This window comes from Juglans microcarpa x Juglans regia, chromosome 3D (genome assembly GCF_004785595.1).
Source record: "Juglans microcarpa x Juglans regia isolate MS1-56 chromosome 3D, Jm3101_v1.0, whole genome shotgun sequence".
Taxonomy (NCBI): domain Eukaryota; kingdom Viridiplantae; phylum Streptophyta; class Magnoliopsida; order Fagales; family Juglandaceae; genus Juglans; species Juglans microcarpa x Juglans regia.
In genome coordinates, this window is record NC_054598.1 from 12722993 (window position 1) to 12748249 (window position 25257).

At 38.9% G+C, this 25257-nt stretch overlaps 1 protein-coding gene across 2 annotated transcripts; it reads right to left on the reverse strand.

Annotated features, from left to right (window-relative positions):
* Positions 1-1526: 1526 nt before the first annotated feature.
* LOC121256359 (alpha-amylase 3, chloroplastic-like) lies at positions 1527-25031 on the reverse strand. Of its 2 annotated transcripts, none has more exons than XM_041157136.1 (13): positions 24590-25031; positions 23977-24107; positions 23793-23847; positions 23594-23713; positions 23399-23477; positions 22221-22576; positions 20200-20870; positions 19789-19978; positions 18236-18342; positions 3829-4078; positions 3263-3385; positions 2591-2758; positions 1527-2092 (listed from the first exon to the last, which is right to left on the reverse strand). In XM_041157136.1, the coding sequence occupies exons 1-13, from the start codon at positions 24881-24883 to the stop codon at positions 1937-1939; spliced, it is 2700 nt and encodes an 899-aa protein (XP_041013070.1). In that variant the 5' UTR covers positions 24884-25031; the 3' UTR covers positions 1527-1936. The 2 variants fall into 2 exon arrangements, with proteins under 2 accessions (XP_041013070.1, XP_041013069.1); XM_041157135.1 differs by having other exon boundaries at positions 23357-23477.
* Positions 25032-25257: the final 226 nt, after the last annotated feature.

Below are 25257 nucleotides of genomic sequence, written 5' to 3' on the forward strand. Positions count from 1 at the left end.
TATTAGCTTCAACAAAGAGTGCTATTACTTATTTCTCATAACCTATTCAATTAGAGATAACCATTTTCATTTTCTAACACTATTTTTTTTATAAGTAACAGGAAAGGGTGAAATAAGAGGATTTCCTAGGACAAAAAAAATTGGGACTCTACATCCAAATGATGTCTAGGGCATATTCGCCAAGCAAAAGAGATAAACAAAGTGCAAAAATCAAACCATTAGTGGCGGCGACGGCAAGATCTCATAGGGAAAATCAGATTCGAAGGGGAAGAGTGGGTTTTGAACGTATTCGGTGTTGTGGGTTTCGAAGCGGTGACTTGTGCTATTAGAGGAATTAATCAATTGTTTTCTGTTCTATTATGCTATAGACCCCTTTATCTTACGTGTAGCCAGCCTGTTGGTGGGCAGTTTTTCGTCCAACACCAACAGAGTTGTGGGCAGTTTTTCGTCCAACACCAACAGAGTTGTTGCAAAGCGTTTCTCTTAATTAAATATTTGAGTTTGTTTACAACAAATTAAAAAAAAAAAAAATTGGCTAAGAACACTAGCCAGAGGTGCTAACTGCTAATAATTTGGGCTAGGTCTGAATTGAAATAACATGTGATAGTTTACAATGAAAGTTCTTTTAACTCATCTCAACTCATTTCAACTTATCTCATCTCAACTCATCTTATCTAATCATTACAATTTTTTTAAATTTCCACACAAAATATATTAAACTATTCAACTTTTTCAAATTTCAAAATAATAATATTATTAAAAAATAATATTCTAATAATATTTTATTTAATTTTCATCTCAACTCATCCCATCTCAACTCACTATCCAAACCTTCTCTAAGCGGTTATGTTTGGGTTAGGAAAATGTTTAGGATTAGAATGTTTGAGAATTTTTCACAAAATTTTTTAATGCAATTTTTATTAAAATTTGTAAAAGTTTTGACAAGTGTTTAAATAAAAATTTGTTAAGATGTAACTTGTATTCGGGTTTATAAAAAGTGAATGGTTAAATTTGAAAAGTTTAAATAAATTTTATTAATTCTACTTTTTTTTTTTTTTTTTTTTTTTTTGGCTTTTACAAAAATTTTTTTGGTTTGTATTTTTTTAAATTTTCACTTAAATGTAGGCAAATGACTGAATGAAAAGTTTGTGGAGATATATGACTATTTTTAATCTTAAAATGTTTGGTTTTAAGTTGACATTTTTGAAAAAATTGAAACTTTTTTACCACACAAACCTTCCTTTATGAAGTCTTCCTCTTGCTTGCTTTAAGTAGTTTACCGGAATGTATGTCATGGCATGTCCCATGATCTCTTGTACAAGACATGAATGATCTAAGGTGACTGGTTACGGCTTATATATCTTCATTCCATGGATGATAATACAAACATATCATACTCAGTAACTATAGTGCACATCCCAATGTTTAGATGAAAACCTTGCTCACACCTCATACAAGAAAGGTCATCAAACAATGAGAAGTCAAATATGGGAATGGTATAGATAAGTGGGGTTTTATTCAAATGATAACAATAATGTAATCATCTCTTATTATGAATAGTTTTCTTACTGAATTATAGAATATAGAGTGTATGATATAATGATATGCATTCTTAGACATGTTTATTTAGAAAATGTTTCCGCGAGGCATTACAATGCAATTACATGTAAATTGGTACATCTCTATCCCACACCTAATAACATGATGCCACTTCCACACTAGCTTTTTAACTTAATTGCCGTGATGGTATACTCCCCCCATTCAGCCCTAGTACCCCTTGATCCTCTAGGACAATCATGGTATGGTACACGCAACTTCAACGGAGGTTTGCAACCAGACGCCCATCACAAAGAAAGTGTATTATTCTTTACCTTGCTGATCATCCAGTAACCGACTTCATACACCAAATGATCCAATCAAAATCATTGGGATTATATCAAGATGTTTCCCAGACCTTGTAATCTTTTCCCTCAGCAGCTAAAGACCATCTCTGGGGCCCACTTGGTTCATAATGTCCAGGTCCTATCTTCATTGCAACTTTTTCGCCAACAATGGCTGCATACACATCCCTTTCTGCCTTGGTAATTTGAACCTAGATTATACAGTATAACAAATGAAGTCAATATTTTTTTGTTCAATCTCTATCAACAGACTTGGCTTTAACTTGCCAATTTAACAACTGCATAAATTCCTAATCTCATCAATAGAATCATAAAAAGTAATTGGCATTTGGCGGAGAGAAAAAGGAGGAAAATTTTGAGTTCAAATCAAACGTTTTTAGCTCCAAAATGTAACAGATGTTCTCAGCCAACAATGACAATGACAGTTACATTAGGGACCCATTTAAGTGGGTTTTCTACTTAAATTATAAGTTCAAATTCTACTCATCAAAAAAAATTACAAGTTCAAATTCTGTTTCCCATAACAGCCCAAGATAGTTTGTTGCCAAAGAACAATCTGATTTTGACTGCTTTATTATTCTGTTCTTTAATGTATAACAAGAAAATTAGAACAACTGTTTATTTCTAGGAAAGTTTTCTATGCACATGCATCATGATGCCCAACATTGAAGCCTAGAATTGATACTTACTGTACTCCGACAATGGATTTCGTTCCGGTTCCTAACAGAGATCAGAGCTGCAATCTCAGATCGATAGTGAGAAAAAATGTGGTCGAAGAACACTGTGGGTGTTCCCGGATGGGTCAGAATGTAAGCATAACCTTGCATTTCCTTTCCACCTGGGAATCTCCAATGACCCTGCAGGAAGAAATAAATATAAAAGCTTGTATATGCGAGTAAAATAACACATATCATTCCAATTCAAGACAACCGCATGGACAAAACTATCAGTGTCTTGTACTTTCCTAATGCCAGTGAGAGAGAGTTGAAAGCTGTCCAAGATAAGTTTTAACGCTTCCACTAATTTACAGAGAGATGCCTACTTGTTACAAGGACATTATTTTGTAGAATTCACATAATTTCATACTAACCTGACCTGAAAACGAAGAGGACCACTTACTTTGGAATAACAAGTCATTATAGAGAAAGCATATCTCCATTCTCACTTAAGTCCTATTATGCATGGTGTGGATTTATTTCATACTTGGCCTTTAGTTCAAGCTATATTATTTTCTATTTTTTAATGAAAACCATTTATCAGAAGACAAATTTGGCAGATAAATTGTTTTTGCTCGGTAAATCCTCTCTTTTTATAAAATTTGGTAGATAAAATTGACAGTTTAAAATGAAACAAGTTTGAACCTGAGTAGAACCAGTGTCATGATTCTCTATAAAGGTAACAGCCCGCGATGGCCACCATCCGACAACCCCAGGAGGTTTTCCCTTTTGATCAGATAATCGCCAATATTCACATCTTTCCAGTGCCTACATAAAAGAAATGTACCACGTAAAATATACCGTCCACCATATATGAAAGTCTGTTACCAGTACAAGTCCATAAAACTGGAGTCCTGGTTACAGATCCGAGCTAGGTTCTCAAATTAAGTGAAGGGGTGGAGGAATGCCATCAGAAGTTCTGGCAAGCTGGTAATTTTGTTTGATAATATAAATTTGTACATATTGCAGTCATAAGTGATCCAGCTTCCATAGGAATAACCATGAAGAATTGTGGCATAACTGCAAGCTACAAAGTCTATCATATGAGAATATATCACTCAATTCATGGATTCCAAATCATTTTATCGGGAAACAATCATTGAAAACAAAGTCGACGTTCAATTTTTAAAGCCACATAAAACAAAGGAACTGATACAATATCCTCTATAGTCCATACACCCCATCAAAAAATTGTCTAGTTGAATGCTTACTGAATGAAGAATTCCTTTGGTCGTGACATCAAATGCAGCAGCAGTCCCATTAGTTGCATTGATCCAGTCAATAATTCTCTGCCTATGTCCATCTTGATTGTGATCCATTTCGCCATATGTATAACTGAGGGAATCCCAATACTCGCCAACAGCAAACAGAGGTGCACTTGCCTCCAGATAGTCCTTGACATAACCACCCCAAAATCCTCGGACAAAATCAAGCCTCCATCCATCATACCCAATTTCTTTCCTGCAGATCACATTTGGAAAGCAAAACTATTTAACCAAAGTCAATATGATCTCATTTATAGAAACATAGTTTAAATATAGCGTAGGGAGAAATGGCATATCAACAGGATAGAAGTGAAACTCCTATAACATTCTAAATTTAATACACACCTTCAAGCCATAGATTTGTGCAGCATTGTTCAGCTCATTTTAAGGTTAAGGCAGACGTCATTTTCAATACAATTATATTGAAAAAACAGTTTGATCAACTTCAAGGGACATTTACGGACAGGGAAATACTACATAGACCACCTCTGAACTCCATAAGCAACCTTGAGTCCTCTAAAGCATTCATTATCTTTGAAGAGAACATGGTGCTCACACTATGAAGCTGTTACAATTAAAAATAATGTGTTGGCAAATTAGCGTCAAAACTTGGGTAAAAATAAGGTCTTCAGAATCTTGCTAGACTCCGACTTGGATAAGATTTATGATTTTTTCCTTACCTATATATTCACAACTTTTATATCCAGAGAGGCCATAATTCAGGATTTTTTTAATATTTTAAAGAGAGGTGAAAAAAATAACTTGAGCTTTCTTGTGCCTCAAGGCCCTATTATTTTCTTCTCCTTATACACAAATCATTCTTATGATTTCATTGCTCATTTACTGAATGGGAGATTAATGGTGAGTTTACTGTGGCTGCTGAAGTTCCAATATTGATGGGAAAGTTTGTTCCGGAGGTGATAATATATATATAAGGACAGAATTCTGGAATTGATGTGATTGATGCACAACTCAAGTTTTTCACTCTTGAGGTTACAGGCCATATTTAATTTTACAAAGGTTTTGTTAAGTCTCTGAATTAGATGTAACAACTTTCTTCAATGGTGGATTTTTAGGTGACAGCATCCGTAGTATATTTTTCTTTTGAAGAGTTTTTCAAAATTCTTCTAATTCCTCAACAAGATCTGACTGTTGTTTATTTACTGCTTTGTATTTTGATTTTGTTGATTATGGTTGCTAAGAAAAATTGTCCCTCTAGTTTTAGTTCAATCTGCTCTACATACTGCAGTACATACTGCGCTCTGGGACTATTCTGATGCTGAACTTTCCATCAGAAAATCTCAGAGACCAAATCTAATCCTTCTTCTTGGAACTTCATAAGTAGGGCTATGAGACAGGTTTCATAATTTCTCTTTCTCGGCCTCATGTCTTTTCATCTTCCATTCCCGTGCTTCTTGCTGGGAATGATCCTTAATTCAATCCTTTAAGTTTCTCCTTAGTTAGTTTAGTTAGAAGATGGATCACTGTTTCCGTATAGAAGGAAAGTTGTTTCTGTTTAGAAGAAAAGGTGGCAATGTATTCTGTATCTCTGAGAAGAGTAGGAAGATCATGAAATCTCTTTATCATGAAGTCTGAAGAAAACGGGAGAAGCTAATTATTACCAGACTAGAAGGGAGGGAGACAAGGTCTTCATGGTTCAAAGAGGTCAAAATTCGTTTGGTAGGGTATGTGAAGTTGATTGAATATGGTACTGGGATGGGAAAAGGAATTTTAGTGATTCCTGAAGGGTGGAGAGGAAGCAGATGGAATGGTGTTGTGAGGAATATGAGAGATATGGTACGTTCATCTTCCCCAGTTTTGGCTAAAGATAACAGAGTTGTTTCTGGTAATGGTGAGGATCCTAGAAATTCCAGAGGTAAAGAGGGGCTTAATGCAACCCTTCACGGACAAGTTAGTTCTTCTGGAGAAGCTTCTTATTTGTCAGCTTTGTTGAAGCCAGTGTCTGAGGACTCTGTGTCACTTCAGAAGAATGGTCAGGGTCATCATAAGAAGGTAAATATTGCGCCAAATAGAAGGTTGATGAAGGGTGGTTTGATGGTAGAGTCCCGGTGGAATAATAATGACGGTGGAGTTGTTGGCTGGTCTTCCGAGGTGTTGCAGAGACTTGGAGAAGTGGAAGGGGCGTTATGGCATATACGGTCAGAGTTAATTGCATGGAAGGAAAATTTTGAGGTCTGGGCCTGCTTATGGGCTTGGGCCATGTTTCAATGGATCCTGAAGTTTATAAGAAGGAATTGGGAAGGCAGTCTAGGCTGAAGGATGAGGAGAATGGAAGAGGGCTGGTCAGGGGCCCAGTATCTAGCTCTGTTCACTGGAGGCCCAAGGTTTCTCATGGGCCGTCGAGTTCTTTTGGCCCGTTTGGTGTGGTGGAGGCTCAGCCCAAGCGTACAGGGGCTCCATCGAGCCCATCGTCTTCACAAAACAGGTCGATAGAGGCAGGTGAGTTATCTGGGGATATCCTCGTGATAGATTTCACAGCGGCGACAAAAATTTAAGAGCCCATCATGCGTGGAGTAGCATAACAGTGCAAAATCGACTCAAGAGAAAGGGACTAACACTCAGAAAGGGTTGATGGAGGGAGGAGAAGGTTTTGGGGACTCTCCAACGACAAGCCCATCTTCGACAAAAGGGAAAAAGTCCGTTTCTTCAGTTTCAGGGGTTGCGCAGGTTGCTCATTTTATAGAGAAGGGTAGTCAGGATTTTTTTTTTTTTATAAGTAAAAATATTATATATATATATATATATATCAATAGGAGTAACTAAGTACACTGGTCGTATACAAGAAAAACACATAGCCCATACAAAAAAGCCCATAATGACCCAAAAGCCCATAAAAACCTACCCAAAATACACCAAACCCGAATTGGAAAACTATCATTACACCTTCCCGACCCCATCCCCTAGATTCCTTAAAATTAATCCTCAACCCGAACATCACAAAGCCCTCCCTTTACCCTTCCCTCGACTTGAGCTACCTCTCTTAGCATCGTAGTTAATTGTCAATGAAACATTCTTCAACTCCCTGCTTTTCTTAAAACTTAGATTTGGTTTCAAGCGCGTGGCTTGCCTCAATTGCAGTGAGTAGTGTCTTAAATTGGTCTTCATATTCTCCCTGTTCTCCATATGAAAGTCCCAGGGTTTGTAGAAACCCGTTATCTTTATTGAAAATCCAATCCAATGTTAAACCCGCTATATCGTGGATCGGAGGAAGAGAAACCAGGGGAACGACATTATCCCCAACCACAATACCCAATTGCACTCCCAACTCTAAACCTTCCCCCACACGAGGCACCAATGACAAATCCTTCCCGCCAAATGGTTGCTCGACATCTATATGGTTGTTGTCCCTTCCATCTGTTACCATTGCAGATTCCTCCCCTCCATCAACATTGTGTGTATTTGCTCCACCCCTCGACGATCCTTGCCGTGTTGCTTCCTCAAGAGGGGAAGCACTACCTTCTGTTGGCCGGTTTGCATCTTCTAAAAGAGGCTCGACTATATCTTCCAAAATACCGAGACCTTGGAGGGACCCTTGTCTTCAACAACAAATGAACTCTGGACAAAAGGACCAACTTCATCAGCAACTAGTGCCTACGACCCTACAGCTCCCTCAGAAGGCATAGTGACACTGGCATGAACAAAGATGCCAGCATCCAATGACCCTATCATTGACACACCCTTTGCCTGCACACTTTCCGACACACTTGCTAGCACACTTGTACCCACGACTAGGTCCAGCCCCTTATCCACTTTAATCATTAGATCTCTTACATAATCCATAACTCCCTTCAATTGGGAGTTGACATCCCACAAGACTCCCTCCAACTCTCCCAATGTCACCTAAGGTCTTTTGTCTCCTACAAGTGCATTGCCCTTTCTTTCTACCGCTGAGCTAATCTCGGCCTGACTATCACTAGTGACCTCAAGACCGCTGCGTATGAGGCACCTTTGATTGAGGAAGGCCTTCCTACTGTTTTATCAAAGCATTTTTCTTCTGTCTAGTTTGATAAAGGAGGCGTTGAGAAAGTGATTGGGGAGGATTGTCGAGATTTTTGGATCTGGGGTACCTTGCACTCAGTTTAATAATAGTGTCTTGCTAGGTACAAGCAGTTTGGTGCACAAAACCTCATACCGATGCTGACATGGTTTTTTTTATTGAAAATAAAAACAAAAAAATAAAAATTTTGAGAGAAGAAAATGTTATGTCTCATGAAAATCATTTTCGTCTTCAATTCGCATCGTTTCATTAAATGTATTGTCTTACATGTCAGCATTGGTGCGCGGTTTGGTGCGTAAACTCGCTTACAGGAAGAATTTTCCTTAATGATATGGTTTCTTGTATTATTAAACTATTCCACACAATTATAATTCCACAAACTATTAACAATAGATTGATTAAAAATCTTCAATTTGGTTTCTTGTAGACAAATAACATTAATCCTCCACTTACGCAACAAATTCTTCACTCGGAGGTGTTTTCTGAAATCATTGAGCCCCCTAACATTCCATGAAATTATCTTAGGCTTCATTGATAATCATTAGCAGCCCTTTCCTTGCCTTTGTTTCTAAGGGCACTTCCACTCCTTCCATTATAATTAACAGTACACCTCAATCTCTTCAATTCCCTCTCCTTTTTTAAAGTGGATATGACCAAAGAAGGTTGACCAGCCTCAATAGCAATCAAGAGGGCTCTAAATTGTTCATCAAAGCCATCACAAGAAACACCCACACAATCCTTGATTTCATCCACCTTCCTCAACACTCAATCAGAAGATTTGTTATTCCAATCAATCCCTAGAGGGATGGAACACAAAGGATCAAGAACAAAATCCTCTTCAGATTCAAACCTCTCCCCAAAATCACTTTCCTCCTAATTTGGACTGTAGTAGAAGCATTTTATGGGATGAAATGGTGGGTCTTCGTTGTTGGTGGGAACTCCCTTGGTGTTTTGGAGGGGATTTTAATAAGTTTTTGATAAATAATAAGTTAATTCATTGATATAAAGATAGGCATAGCCCAAGTACACTAGAAGTATACAGATGAATATACCTACTTAGGAGCTAGAAACAGTTACAAGGAAATCATGGAAGCTAAGACCATTCAAATCTAAAGAAATGGCCCACAAAAACAAAGTCTTCTAGAAAAAACTACGAAACTTCCAAGGAACGTTCATGATCTTCAAAATTTCTCTCATTTCGTTCATTCCAAATACACCAAAAAATACAAATAGGAGCCATCTTTCATACGGCTGCAATCTGTGGTGTCCCAGTGATCCATCTCCAGCATGCTAATAGTTCAACCACCCTGCCTGGCATTACCCATGCTATTCCCATTTTGCTGAAAAAATAATTCCAGATATCTCTAGCAAACTCACAATGTAAGAGTAAATGATCCGCCGTTTCACCGCTATTTCTACACAAACAGCACAATCTGTTATTATTAGGCCACGTCCTCTAAGATTATCAATGGTCAAAATCTTCTCTAAAGCTGCTGTCCAAACAAAGAATGCGGCCTTGGTGGGTGCTTTACTCCTCATATGTTCTTCCAAGGGAAATTGTGCCTTTGTTGCATGGTAATAGTCATAAAAAGAGCGTACCGAATTTCCCTTTCCTAGAGGGTCTCCAACCCATCACATCTTCAATTGGGGCAGCAATAGAAGTGTTGTACAGCAAGTTAAGAAAATCCACCAGAATATTCACTTCCCAATCATGTGCATCCCGAGTAAGACTAATGTCCCACTCCTGTGAACCTTGATAAATTACCTGCAAATCAGCCACCATGGCTTCTTTATCCCGTGCAATACTGAAAATTATTAGATAAGCATCCTTCAAAGCCGTGTCTCCCACCCACATATCCTTCTAAAAGATGATCCTACTACCATCCCCCAAGCACAACCGAGTATTGCTAGTGAAAGAGCACCAACATTTCCGTATGTACTTCCATAGCCCCACTGCATATGTCCCTCGTCCCTCTTTAGAACACCAAACCCCCCGTTCACTACCATACTTCATGCCAATCACCCCTTTTCATAAGGCTCCCCTCTCATAGTTATAGCACCACAACCATTTACCTAGTAATGCCTTGTTGAAAGCCCTCACATTTCGAACCCCCAACCCACCATCCCTCAAAGGAGAACAAACCTTGTCCCATCCCACTAAGTGAAACTTAAACTCATCTCCTATTCCACTCCATAAAAAATCACGTGGAAGTTTCTCTATTCTAGGTGCAATGCTAGCAGGAAGGAGAAATAAAGATAATATGGGAAGATTGGATAAAGTACTCTTAATAAGTGTGATCCGCTGCCCCCCTTTTGATAAATACAACTTTTTCCACCCGGCCAACCTACGCTCAAATTTTTCCAGCACCCCCTCCCAAATAGACTTAGCTTTGAAAAAAGCCCCTCAACGGAAGCCCAAGGTACTTCAACGGCAACGAAGAAGCCACACAACCCAAGATGCTAGCCAACCCTCTAATATTGCTTACATCACCAACCGCGACCATCTCCATCCTGGCAAGATTAATCTTCAACCCGGATACAGCTTCAAAACAAAGTAGAATGGCCTTCAAAAATTGGCTATGTCCTGCATTTGCCTCACAAAACAGCAAGGTATCATCTGCAAACAAAATGTAAGAAATAATGGTAAGACCATGTGAATCTCCCACTGAAAAGCCTAAAAAAAATCCTCCCCCTACTGCCGCCGACTCCATCCTACTGAGTGCCTCCATTACTAGGACAAATAAGAGAGGAGATAATGGATCTCCTTGTCGTAGTCCTCACGAACTATTAAAAAAGCCCACAAGATCACCATTTACAAGACCAACAAACGAGCCATGGACACACAATGCCTTATCCACTTCCTCCATCTTCCCCAAAACCACATCTACTAAGCATATATATCAAGAAATCTCAATTAACATGATTGTATGCCTTCTCCATATCTAGTTTGCATAGAAGACCTGGAATTCCCGACCTGATTCTGTTATCCAAGCATTCATTGGCGATAAGAACCAAGCCTAAGATGTCTCCCCCTTACAAAGACATTTTGGGATTTAGAGATAATCTTCTCCATAACCATGCTCATTCTATTAGCAACAACCTTTGACAGTATCTTATACACGCTGCCCACAGGACTAATATGGAGAATCTTGTACCTCTTTTGCACCAGCCTTTTTTGGGACTAGAGCAATAAAGGTAGCATTTAAGCTTTTCTCAAATTTTCCATGAGTGAAAAATTCCTAAAAAACCAACATTACATCCTCTCTCACCACCTCCCAACAAGTCTGAAAAAAAGCTATAGTGAAACCATCCGGGCCTGGAGCTTTATCTTTATTCATTTTCTTGATTACTTGTAGTACCTCTTCCTCTTCAAAAGGTCTATCCAACAAAACCATACCATCTTGATCAATGCCCTCAAAAGCTAGTCCATCTACGGTAGGCCTCCATGCATGACGTTCTAACAACAAATTTTCAAAATGGCCAGCCACGTATTCCTTCATCACAACCTGATCAGAGGATGCAGCTCCATCAATATTCAAGGACTCAATGGAATTAAACCTCCTATGTGCATTGGCCACTCAGTGAAAAAACTTAGTGCATTTATCCCCCTCCCGAAGCCATAAAGCCCTTGACTTTTGCCTCCACGAAATATCCTCCATTAGAGTCAATCTTTTAAGTTCAGAAACTACTTGCTCTTTACGGTTGTTCTCATCTCCTACACCCTCCAAACTTTGTAACTCTTAGAACAAGCTCTTCTTCTGTAAGGTTACATCATCAAACACTTGTTCATTCCATGTCTTCAAGTCCTTCAAAGCTTTCAATTTTCTAGCCAACACATTGCTCGGATTGCCCTCAAATAAGCATGAATTCCACCATTGTCTAACCAAGTCCACAAACCCCTCCTTTTTTAACCACATACTCTCAAACTTGAATAGTCTTATGCCCCCTAGAATACCACCACCATCGAGCATTACAGGAAAATGATCAAAACATATCCTCGAGAGCCTTTTCTGGCTTAAATATGGATATTGTAGCTTCCATGAAGGGGAAATGAGAAACCTGTCCAGTCTTGACCAAGAGTAATTATTAGAACAAGTATACTCACCTCCCACTAAAGGTATGTCCATAAGGCCTAACTCGAAGATGAAATCTGAGAAATCCACCATAGCTTGATTTTGACATCCCCCCTACCCCCCAGGGGGCGGATCTTTCACTGGAAAATCTTGTCACGTTAAAATCCCCTCCAATACACCATGGAGCCTCCCACCAAGAACATAGGTCAGCAAGCTCGTCCCAAAGCATCCGCCTTCACTATCCAAATTAGGACCATATACCCCAACAAAGGCCCAAAGAAAACCATCATCAGAATTTTTAAAGAAACACCCCACCGAGTACTCCCCCACAAACTCATCAATGCTCTCCACCACCCTCTTATCCCACATAACCAAAATTCCACCCGAGGCCCCTTTAGAGGGTAAGTATGTCCAACCTACATATAGGCAACTCCTTATGCTCGAATAATTCTTCTATTGATATGCTTCAACTTTGTTTCCTGCAAACAAATGATGTCTACCTTCCATTGCCTTAATAAAGCTCTTATTTAAAGGCGTTTATTAATCTCATTCAGCCCCTAACATTCCAACTCAAAATTTTGGACTTCATTTATCAATTGGTCCAGCCCTCCCCTTGTTTCTTCCACGACTTGCACTCCCCTCCTTTCCATCATAATTAATGGACCACGTCAACCTCTTCAGTTCCCTATCTCTTTTTGACCCTACACCATGTTGTCCTGCCTCAATGGCTATAATCAAAGCCTTAAACTGCTCTTCATAGCCCACACACGAGATCCCCATACAGCTCTAAAGTTCCTCTACCTTTTTCAATACCCACTCCGAGGAAATACTAGGAGGAACCATGCTTAAAGGGGGTAGGATCATCTCCTACAGCCTCCTCCCCCTCTGTTGAGTATTTACAGGGGTCAAACAACATCAGCGTACCTTCCCCATTAATCTCCCCCTTATCTGACGAACACCCACAATCCACAATAGCTTAGATGTCTTCTCGAGCTCCCTCGAAAGGCTCACCGTTAGCCAGTTCTTCCCCCCACGACCTTATCTGCATCTAGGCCAAGGATAATGACACGTTCATAGGTGACCCAGGGCTCGCCGGAGGCTTTTGAGGCAGCCCACCAAAAGACGACCCTCCTTGAGCAGCTCCAGAACCACCAAGGACAGAAACGTGCACTTCACCATCTACAATTTCCCCCACCTCCACTTTCGGCGATTGTGGGACCACCACCTAATTCGCCGCAGGCCGTCGCCTCTTTCTGTGCCAGACACTGCCCAAGACTCAGACCCGATAATGATGATTCGGTCACCTCTAGCATACCCGAAATCTTGAGTTTCGAGCCTTTTTCCTACCAAACCCGGCATGGGCTTCTACTCTGGCCTAGCCCAGTAGACACCTTCTTCCCCTTTAGGTCTACCTCTCCTCCCTAGCCCACGCAGCTTTGCTTCCCAGCCTGAGGCCCACATGACTGAGCCTGGCCCATCATCATTAGCCCACCTAATGCACCCTTTAGATTTACTTCACTTGGGCCACAGCCCACACCCAGACCCAAACCCACTCCCAGCCCTTTTTTCTCCTATGCGCACCATATCATCCAAACTAAATTTGCTTGCAACATGCAACAAGTCGACCTGGCACTTCATCTCCTGTAAAGCACGAAGCTCACTTTCCTCATTCAGACCAACAGCTCCTCTGCCATCACCCACGCCTGGGCTCCTGCAGAAGCGGCCGCACCCCTTTGTAGGCCTACCCCTCCTCTCGAGCATGCCGAAATGTTAGAGTAATGGCTACCGCTAACACTTCCTCTAGGTTGTAACACCTCCCTGTAAGACTGAAATGGAGGTTGTTTTGGAGGCAAGAATGTGCCACCTGCACAACAAACCTCCGCCAACACCTCCGCCAACTTCCTCCAACCCCTTCCTTCCCTATCCTCTGGAATGTACAAGAAGTTCCATTACCCCCCCCCCCCCCCCACACCCCCCAAAAAAAAAAAAAAAAAAAAAAAACTCCAACGCCATGAAGCAACCTCGTGAGTTAAGGCGTTACTGAGCAACATAGCCCCTATCACCTTCTCTATGCACAGAACAAAACCCTTCCTCCCAACCATCAAGCTATCCTCCAAGGCTTTTAAGAACCACATTCTCATGCTTAACCCCAGTCTAACCTCTTTCACCACCTTCCAACCTTTCTCCGTTAAGTGACCAAACCTCCCATCCCTTACTACCTCAAAAGCCTTAGATTCAATAATCACCAGTTTCGAAGGACCCATAACTCACTAAAAGCAAACACTAAGTCACCACTACATGCACCAGAACATCACCATAAGAAAAAAGTAAAACTTTTCATCATCGGAGTTTTGGTTGTATGGAGAGATAATAAGAAGAGTCTCTGTGGGGATTCTCATTTTAATATTATTCGATTGCCTAGCGACCGAGTGGGGGATTCTCATTTTTCGCACGCGATGAAAGCTTTCTCAAATCTGATTTTCGACTTCAATTTGATTGATTTACCAATGGCGGGAGGGGACTATACATGGTCCAACAGTAGAGCATGGTCAAGGTTGGACAGATTTTTGGTTTCAGCCTCTTGGGAAGCTCATTTTTCAGATTTGTGTCAAAAAGAATTCCAAGAATTGGTTCTGATCACTATCCCATTATGCTGGACTGTGGGGGTATTGTTGGAAGGTGTAGGTACTTTAAATTTGAAAATATGTGGCTGGAGGATGAGGGCTTTGTGGAAAGGGTGAGGAGGTGGTGGTCTTCGTACACTTTTTCAGGTACTCCAAGTTTTGTATTGGCTGGTAAACTTAAAGCGCTTAAAAAATATTTGAAGATATGGAATAAAGAGGAGTTTGGAAATGATTCTGCTAGATCAGTTGAGGTGTTTGGAGGATGAGGAGTTGTTGGGGGTTTTATCCGGGGAGGATTTGGAGAGAAAAAAAAGGGGTGGTTGCTGAATTAGAATCGATATCCTTAATGGAGAAAATATCATGGAGGCAAAAATCTCGGGTGTTGTGCTTGAAGGGAGGTGATAAGTGCACAAAATGTTTTCACCAAATGGCGAACTCTCATTGAAGAAATAATTCTATAGAGGTCCTTCATGAAGGTGATAACATTCTTTCGGATCAAGAGGCTATCAAGGAACATATTGTGAATTTTTATGAAAAGTTATTTAGGGAAGATTTCTCATGAAGACATAAGTTAGATGGGCTGTTTTTTTACTCCATTGACCAGGTTAGTGCAGATTGGATGGAAAGAATGTTTGAAGAAGAAGTCTTTGATGTGGTTAGAGGTATGGCTAGGGACAAGGCTCCAGGTCCGAATGGTTATTCTATGGCATTCTTTCAAGCTTGCTGGGACATAGTGCGAGAAGATTTTATTAAGGTTTTTCTTGAATTTCATACCTTTATGAAATTTGAGAAAAGTATCAATACAACTTTTATTGCACTTATTCCTAAAAATGTGGGGGCTATGGAGATGAGACTTTCAACCTATTAGTTTGGTAAATGGGGTATACAAGATTATTTCTAAGGTGCTAGTCAATCGTACGAGTGTGGTAATGGAGAGGATTATTTTGAAATCTCAAAATGCATTTGTGAGGGGGAGACAAATTCTTGATTCAGTTTTAATTGCTGATGAATGTTTGGAGAGTAGAATCAAATTGGGTGAATCTGGAATTTTAGTTAAATTAGACATGGAAAAGGCTTATGACCATGTTAGTTGGGATTTTCTCTTGCATTTACTTGGGAGATATGGTTTTGGTGAGAAATGGTGTTCGTGGATTAAACATTGCGTTTCGACATCGAGATTCTCCATTTTGGTGAACGGTTCTCCGGTTGGGTTCTTTAATAGCTCTCATGGTTTGAGACAAGGAGATCCTCTATCTCCTTTTCTTTTTGTTCTTGTTATCGATGCTTCGAGTTGAATAATTGAAAAGGTGGTGGAAGGAAGATCTTTGTCGGCTTTTGTAGTGGGGTATGAGACTCGGAGATGCTTAAAAGAGTCTCATCTGCTTTTTTGCAGATGATACACTGATTTTTAGGGTGTGTGTGGATGTTGAAGTGAGTTGAGTTGAGTTGTGATGATAAAATATTATTAGAATATTATTTTTTAATATTATTATTATTTTGAAATTTGAAAAAGTTGAATTGTTTATTATATTTTGTATTGGGATTTGAAAAAGTTGTAATGATGAGTTGAGATGAGTTGAGGTGAGTTTGGTCACCAAACGAAGCCTTAGTGAGCCTAATCAAGATCACCTTCGAGCTATGAGAGCACTGTTATGTTTTGAAGCTGTTTCGGGGCTTAGAGTCAACTTATCTAAATCTGAAATTGTTCCAGTGGGTACCATTTCCAATATTTCAGATCTGGCCAATATTATGGGGGATGCAAGGTAGCTTTGTTGCCTATGAGATATCTTGGTCTTCCTTTGGGGGCTTCTCATAAATCTGTCACTATTTGGGATGGGGTGATTGAGAAGATTGAAAGTAGATTAGTTGGATGGAAGAAGCTAAATTTGTCTAAAGAGGGAAGAATAACTTTGATTAAAAGCACGTTGTCTAATCTTCCCACTTATTTTCTCTCTTTTTGCATTGCTGGCAAGGGTAGCAAGGAGGATTGAGAGGAGTTTTCGTAACTTTTTGTGGGGAGGTATAGGAGAGGAAAAAAAGTTCCACTTGGTTAGTTGGAATAAGGTTTGTCAACCAGTCTCTTGTGGAGGTTTGGAGGTGCGAGACTTAAGGCTTTTTAACAAATCACTCATTGGGAAATGGCTTTGGAGATATCACATGGAGAGAGATGCTTGATGGAAAAATGTTGTTGAAGCTAAATATGGGAGTATGTGGGGGGGATTGGTGTTCAAATGAAGCTAGAGGAGCATATGGGGTGAGTTTGTGGAAGTCCATTCGGAAGGGTTGGGGGGATTTTTCTAAACATATTAAATTTAAGGTGGGGGATGGGAAAAGGATTTTGTTTTGGCATGATATTTGGTGTGGGGATTCGGCCCTCAAAATCGATTCTCCTTCTTTGTTTAGGATTGCTAGGGATCAAGATGTTATGGTTGTTGCTGATTCTTTTTCTTGTTTGTATAATAACATTCAATGGAATGTTGATTTTGTGAGAGATGTTAACGATTGGGAGGTGAATGTAGTTTCTGACTTTTGGGAAAGACTTTATAATTCAAAGGTTGTACAGAGAAGGCAAGAGAGTTTATCGTGAGTGCAGGCAGGTAATTCCAGGTTTTCGGTTAGTTCATATTATAAAGTGTTAAACTGCCATAGAGGTTTGGAATTTCCTTGGAAAAGCATATGGAGAGTGAAGGTACCTACGAATGTGGCGTTCTTCAGTTGGTTGGTATCTCTTGGGAAAATTCTGACCATGGATAATCTAAGAAAGCATGGCATGTGTATGGTTGATTGGTGCTTCATGTGCAAGAAAGATGGTGAATCTATAAGTCATCTCTTTATTCATTGTGAGGTGGCAAAGTCTTTGTGGAATGAGATTTTTGGCTGGACAGGTATTGTTTGGGTGATGGCGAAGGAAGTGGTTGATCTTCTTGCATGTTGGAATGGTTTTGAGGGGAGAATTAATGTGGCTGCCATATGGAAGATGATTCCTTTGTGCGTGATGTGGTGTCTTTAGTTGGAAAGGAATGGGAGATGCTTCGAAGACAGAGAATGCTCTTTGAGAGACCTTAGATTTTGTTTTTTTTTTTTTTTTTTTATAAGACCTTTGGGATTTTTTCTTCTGTACTTTGGGTCCATGGGCCAAGGCTCTTGTACTGAATGATGATAATTTTCAGGATTTGCTTTAGGTTCTTTTTTGTTCTTAGTGTTATGTAGGTATTTCCTTTGTATACGTCCTATGTACTTGGGCTTTGCCTAATCATCGTAATAAAATTTTCTTATTAACTATCAAAAAAAAATAGTCCCTCTAGAATTTTTAAACTGCATTTGTCAGGTCTAATAAGGGATTTTTTTACTTAACTGATCTAATCTAGGATTTTCAGAAACAAAATCAGGACATTGGCTCAAAGGCAGTCTTCAGAAATGGGTTGGGATGACCTTGTTGGTGCCATGATCAAGACTGAACTCCAGTTTTCATTGAGTCACTCTAGCTTTAAGAAAGATTTAACTTTTGACCTACTGAGGAATTATTTAGACACATCTTTCTCTTAAAGGTGGTTTTGGACCTTATGTATACAAAACGATACTCTTCCTTGAAAAAGTTCCTCAAAAATTCAAGAAAAATACCAGTCCAGATTGCTCACCTCAGCCAACACAACCATTCTCTGAGATCCTTCCTCACAAAATCTTGGGAATGATCAATATTTGGAGCAGCGTGGAAATTATCTCCACTACTTTTGTTTCCCCTGCCCTGCATGAAAAAAGCAAGGTACTTCATATATATCTGAGAACAAACAGTTGGCATTGTGACCAAGAAAGAATAATGGTACATATAGGCACGTCTCATAGGATAAATGGTGCATGTCTGATTTCAGAAATAGGTTGGCAATCCTGAAAGATACAAGGTCACTCACTTCTTTTCCACGTTTGCAATTTTCATTGTTCCTTAGGTCTAAACTTCTAAAATCATACAAACAGCAGAACGAGGCACACACGCAAGATTTTTCTTGTTTTTCATTACAGCAAGAAAAAAATATCTACTCACTACACTACAACTTCTGTTGCAGAATTGAACAAGTTGTGAGTCCAGCATTACAAGCATACACCAAAGGCTAGAGACAGATATTGTAGCATTCCTAGGTTTAAACTTCAGCTTCTACCACATAGAGCAGACATGAAGGCTATTCCAGAGAGTCAAGTCAACTTCTTTTATTCATTCTAAGAAATTGCTATTGCTAGTATTACTACTATCGATGAATTAAAACTGCCATTACTGCTATTACTACTATCGCTGCTAGCACTAGAGCTGCTCTTTATAGCAGTAAGAGATGTAATCAAGGAATATCTAGTCAAGCAACTTTGACCTCTACTTTTGAAAACAAACTTTCTTTTGCACGCACACAACAAATGATCATGGAGAAAGAAATTTCTTGCAATGTGTTCTTCCCAAAGTGCCTTTGCTAGGCCAATGAACCCATGGGTTCCACATTTTTTTCTATCCCAAAAAGACGACACCATTAAAGTTAGGCTGTAATTCACATTTGGGCCCACAAGTATGTATCTCTTCTTTGCACAATCTTTTAATCTCTTATAGCAAGACAAATGAAACTTTTGAGATTATTGCCCTTAATTTGAAATTTTTTTTTTTTTTTTTAAGGGAAGTGATCTAATCTCTAATTATGTTACTGAAGAAAAAAGATACAGGAGAGGATAAATATCCAAAAATCTACAAGATGAAGCAGAGTCCACATAAAAAGAACACCAGTATCCATTGGAGACTGAAATTTTTTGAAATCGCATTTAAGTGTTCTAGTCAAAGGTAATGCGTTTGTAGTTACAAAAATTCAATTGCATTGATCAAATTTTTAGCAACAGAAAATCTGTGGGAATCCAGGAAATGAAGTTCAAGTTTTTCTGTATGTTTTTATGTTCTTTATCAGACATTTATTTGCATGATCCTGCCTCCAAACACGTAATAACTGCTTACAAACTCCTCAAGCTGTAGCACCCTAGGCACCATATTAGTCAAATTACGTAACCTCTTTAGCTATGGAGTATTCATTAATTTGTTTTCCATTGTGAATTCAATTTTAGAGTGCATTAAAAAGAAAATGAAATAAGGGTTCACCATGGAGATGAGATAGAAATATATTGTCAAAAACAGGTAATATAGAGAAAAAATTGGGAATAAAAATACCTGAAAATGTGGATCATCTGCAACAACTGCACGATCATCCCATTTTATATGGCCGCCAAATATATTCCAAACACCATTTTGATTCTGATGATGTGCACAACGATGATTCAAGACAGCATCTCCAAGAGTTTTGATACCAACTTCATGAAACGTCTTCACAACCTCTTTCAGCTGATCAACATTTCCATACCTGATTTGTATCCACAACAACAACAAATATTACTCATAATTCTCTTTCGTTCTGAACACCAACTAATTTCACTTATAATTAACAAAATAGTTCTAGAGCAAGTTGAGAATTATTTGCATCTTTTTTATAGGTAAAGTTGAGAATTATTCGCATAAAGACCACAAAATAGATTCTGAAGGAAGTGGTAACACAGATTGTATCTACAGCCATAACTATAGTACCTGGAATTTAGATTATATAAATCCCTTGGCATGTATCCTTCAGGTGATATAGATTCTGTAGGTGGTGGTAGCCATATCACTGTGAAACCAAGTGAAGATAATTCTGAAGCTCTTTCTTTCAGCTCCATGTACCATCTTCCAGATTTATGAGATTCCCAGTTAAAACCTTGGCATAATATTTCGAACCCCGTGCCTGTCCCTGAGCTAATTTTGGCTGGAGCTTTTAGTTCCTCAGTATCAACAACAGGTTCCTCTAAGAAAGTCGGAATGGAGCTTCTGAAGATACTATAGGCCTCAGCAGCAAGCTTTTCAATTTCTTGGAGAATACTTTCTTGTGCTTCTTTAGATTTATTCTTCCGAGTCTTCTCAGAGGAAATGTCACTTACCAAGCTCCTTATATTATTAATTATTCCATTAGTATATGCACTAAGAGATGCTTCTTCTTTTGCTTCTTCTTTTGCTTCTTCTTTCTTTTCAAGTATCTGTGCACTTTCAGATAGACCCTGTCTGGACTTAGCAAGCAAGCTGCTAGACCTTGAGAGAGGAATGTAGAAGTCATTTCCCATACATTTCAACCAAGTGCCTTTATTTAGCTTGAGCACAAAAAGAAAACCTTGAAGTCCTTCTTCTATGGTAAACAATCCCCAGCATCCATCTCCTCTCTCTTTTGGCTGCAGAATGTGTTGCCCATGTGGTTTAAATAAGAATACCAAGACAACAGCTTAAGACCAAAATCGTAAAGGAATTGAGCCATCCTAGTTCAAAGTTTCCATACAAGAATAGCGAAGGGATTAATGCAAGTAAAATTCATATCTCAGATCTCTATAGTAGTACTTGGATCTCTATGGTAGTACTTGCAAGCATAACAATGTGTTCACATAAATCCTTATATTGGTTCCTGTCAGCATGATCAATGTACACGTATTTTTTTTTTTTTATTGGCACCGGGTGTCCAGGAATAGCGTCCCAACTAATCCCGGGGGCGCATGGGCCCTCGGCAAGGAGCTTCTCGCAAGTGCACCTCGGATAATTTAAGAGAAAAATCCCCCAGTCCAATGGTCCCTAGAGATTGTTTGCACCCAAGGGAATTTGAACCTTAGACCTGGGGGGAGCATAACCCCAAGCCCAAGGGATTTGATCAATGTACACATGTATCATAAGCATGTGAATAAAATTTTACAACATATCCTCCTCCAATATTCTAGTCAAACGTATGCTTGCGATATGATATCCTATCTCCCAATTAGGTAGCAGAAATTATACTTCACAACAAGAATCTGTTTGCCTGATGGATTAGTAATCAAAAATTAAAGATATAGATAGAGAGAGAGAGAGAGAGAGAGAGAGAGAACAAATTGAAAAGACCTGAACATCATATTGGAGGAAAGGACAAATGGTTCGACAATATGATGATGGGCCTGGCGGTTATTTAAATTCACAGTATTTATTTACATAAATGCATGCCTGTCTGTTTGTGAATTAAAAAATATTTCTACAAAGAAATATGGAATGGCCTCAAGTATACAGAAGTTCTGCCCAAAATTAAACTCCAAGACTCAAAGAATCAAGGAAGTCCAGAGATTGGGTGGAAAGCTACCTAAAGCAGTCATCCATTCATACAAGGAGCCTAAGGATATAAAGGTAATGCATTACTGTGGAAAGATCCACGGTTAGAAGTCCAAATGTTCCTCTTGAAATGAATAATCCACAATGTTAAGCTGGAAAGAATTTAAAATCAAGCTGCTTTTATGGTGGCACATGCATACACGCGTGCGCACACACCACTGTTACACAACCGAACAGGCTCGTTTCCAGTGGGCACCGGGTGGGTTGCTTTTTGTTCTAATTCATTGATTTGATCTGATATAAAACTGATTTCATAAATATACATTTTTCATAGGTAATTTTGTACATGTAATCAATTAAGTGAGCATATTATAGCAAGAATAACACCACTATAGATCCAAAACAAAAGTGCATTTGCCAATATCTCTGTGAGGGAATATATTTCAATGTTATACCTGTAATCGAGTCTGCAAAGCCTTGTCCCTAAAAGATACTGTTTCGGGTGGATGTGGCGCATCTGGAATTTCCCACGTTTTGGTGTCATCTCTGCAAACTCCCCAGTGAATGAAAACATCTCCAGGTAAATCGGTTTCAACATACAGAAGATTTTTAGCTGTCTCTGGACACTTTCTGACAGAGACAGTGACTGAATTGTCAAAAGCCACTTGTTTTGCAATAGGCTGCTCTTCATAGAACCCTTCTAGGCTTCTACTTTTTTTTTTAGCCTCTCTGGATTCATTGCTGCTCTCTGAACCATTAGCAGGCGACACTTCTGCCTTGATGAGCAAGTTAGATAACGGCCCCAAAGCCCCTAGGGTTCAAGAAGAGCCAAGAAACAGCCTATCAGATCATGAATGAATGCGGAATGGAAGAAGAAGACAATTACTGGGAGAACAAGTGATTATAAAAACCACCCATCATGATGCTATTCATGCGAAGCCCATAATGATAGGCACAAATGATGGTGTCTGCAACTTAGCTGCAATATGGCCACTTGGCTCAAATTTCCAAGCTAGTTAATTTTGAATTATTCACTAAATTATTAAATTCACCATTTCCCATCAGTTTTAGCTTTTGTGATAAATAGTGGTTTAATGGTTCTTGTATGAAATGTGTACAAAAAGAGGTGTTGTGATTCGTGAAACAAAACAGATTTCTATCTTCAACAGGTCAATGTAGACATAATTCAAATCCATACAAGCTCAACTAAAAAAGATGCAAAGGAACAAGAGAGAAAACGTGCTATGGATGCCATCTAATTCACACTTCAATAGCGCACTGCATCTAAAAGATCGAAATGAAGCGACAAATGAGGAACAATGATTTTATTCATTCCTTTCCGCTATGATCTTTTTTATATAAGTAATAAACTTCATTAAAAACACAAAAGACACAATCCCCGTACAACTAGATGTATACAAGAGGGCAAAAGGATTTTACAAAGAAACTACATCCATTTGACACAACTTCATGGTTTCAGATCTAAAAGAGGAGTAATTACAATTCTAAATAGTTTATGCATGCAACAGATCAACAAATTAAACGTAAATAAACTGATTGAACCACAATAATATATAATAGCTCCTAAAACCTGGCCAGACACCGAAGCTTCTTTTTGCTGCTACTACATTACCATCATCCAGAAGGTAGTCTGCTAGAGGCACCTTGAAATCTCTCCCTCTGTGCTGATACCAAGATCCAGTTTCTTCATCCTGCACCACCAAAACCTTCCAATAGATGACAAAAAAATATCTACTAAAAATAAATAGCCAGCAAATTTAACACAATGAACTGCTATTCTCAACTCCAAACTGTTCAAAATCAGGACCTTCAGAACAAAATTTATAGCAGCAATTGCACTCGTTGGGATAAGATCGATCTTCACTTCATGTAAAGCATCTCCTTCCGATGACAAGGATTTCTTTAAAGGTGTCTCTATGGCATAGTCCTGAAAATGTTTTTGTTTTGCACTCTTAGTTGCACTGCAAAAGTGGCTCCGTACACGACCTTAAGAAACCAATACATACCTTGATGGGAATTGAACCCCGGGGTCTCATTTCTTCAGGAGGTTGATCCCATTCACTGTAAGAATTTTACAGACAGATCTTATTTGATGACATGTGACTATATACATACTTGAATTCTAGGTACGCTTCCACTGAACGCACTCCAATACCTGATCAAAGCATCTAGCATTAAAACAGTGCGTACCTGCCAACATATTTTACACGAGAAATTCCCCAGTGAAGAATCCATTTCCCGGGAAGATTACAACCTACAGTAAGCTGCCAATTCCCATTATTCTGCCCGTGATCTAATCTGATGAAGATCTTTCCCTCCACCTACCATCCAAGTCAATCACAGTAACACTTTTAATCAGATTCAAACCCGTCAATTCCGTCAAGCTGCTGAGAAAATAGTGCAAATTTTTAAAACGATACAATTAAGCACTTCTTTTTTTCCGCACTTCTCTCTGAAAAAAGTGAAGCACTGGAAGTCTAGCAATCCAGAAAAAGTTCCATTGCTTTCAATTGACATCTAACGTTCTGTTTGATTGCTGAGAAAAAGAGGAAAGAGAAAAAAAAATCTGGGAAAATCCACCCGTATGTGGAAGGAAGTCTCAATTAAGCTCTTGTACTGCAATTTCAGATTATAGAAGTCGAAGATTTTCATTTTCTTAGAAACCAAAACTATAAATATGTAGACCCAACTTTCATTTCCTCCACAACCAAAGACGTCCGTTCCCTTTTTCCAACACTTAAACGGAAACCGAACAGAAACCACACTCACACGAAACGGAAATATTTGGGTATAAAATTCGAACCGTTTCCATTCGTTTGAGCGGGAAAGTCTCCTTGAAGAAGACATCGGTAGATTCCAAGGTCTCGACGAGATCCGTGTCGGTAGTGGTGCTAGCTCTGAGAGCGTGAACATTGGAAGACCTGAAGTTGCAGAAGCTCCGGCCATGGAAGACCAGCTTATGATTCGTGGAGCAGCTCCAGGAGGAGGGCTTGAAAGTCCTGGATTTGGGAGCATACCTAACGCTCTCACGAACAGGGTGGTGGAGCAGAGGCTCCATGCTAACGGTCGACATGATTCGAACTGAGGAAAAGAACATGAACCAAGAACTTCACAATTTAGTTAGTTTGAGAGAGACAGAGGGAGGTTGTATTCTTTTGCAGATACGAGAGTTGATGACAATTTTTTTATTTATTTTCCTTTCTTTGTTGATTTCGAAGAAGTTCTTTCTTTAAAAAATAACAATATCTAAAGATTTTTCTCGATATCAGATCGTTACATAATTTATAAACTCCTTATAATTTGATTTTAAACTTTTTTGTTTTAACGATAAGTTTGAAACGTGAGATTTAAATTTTTTGAATATTAATAATATAATTTATTTATAATAATGAGATTGAGATTTAATTTAGATATATAAAATATCTCATTTTATTATTATAATTTTTTAAAATTTTTATGTAAAATATAATA

Excerpts from the sequence above, each read along its gene's own strand:
- LOC121256359 (XM_041157135.1), bottom strand. The coding sequence starts at position 24,883 with ATGTTCTTTTCCTCAGTTCGAATCATGTCGACCGTTAGCATGGAGCCT. Across the intron at positions 24,108-24,589 it reads CGCTCAAACGAATGGAAACG|GTGGAGGGAAAGATCTTCAT; the intron begins GTTCGAATTTTA and ends CTTGGATGGTAG. Across the intron at positions 19,979-20,199 it reads TTATATAATCTAAATTCCAG|GTATGGAAATGTTGATCAGC; the intron begins GTACTATAGTTA and ends GATACAAATCAG.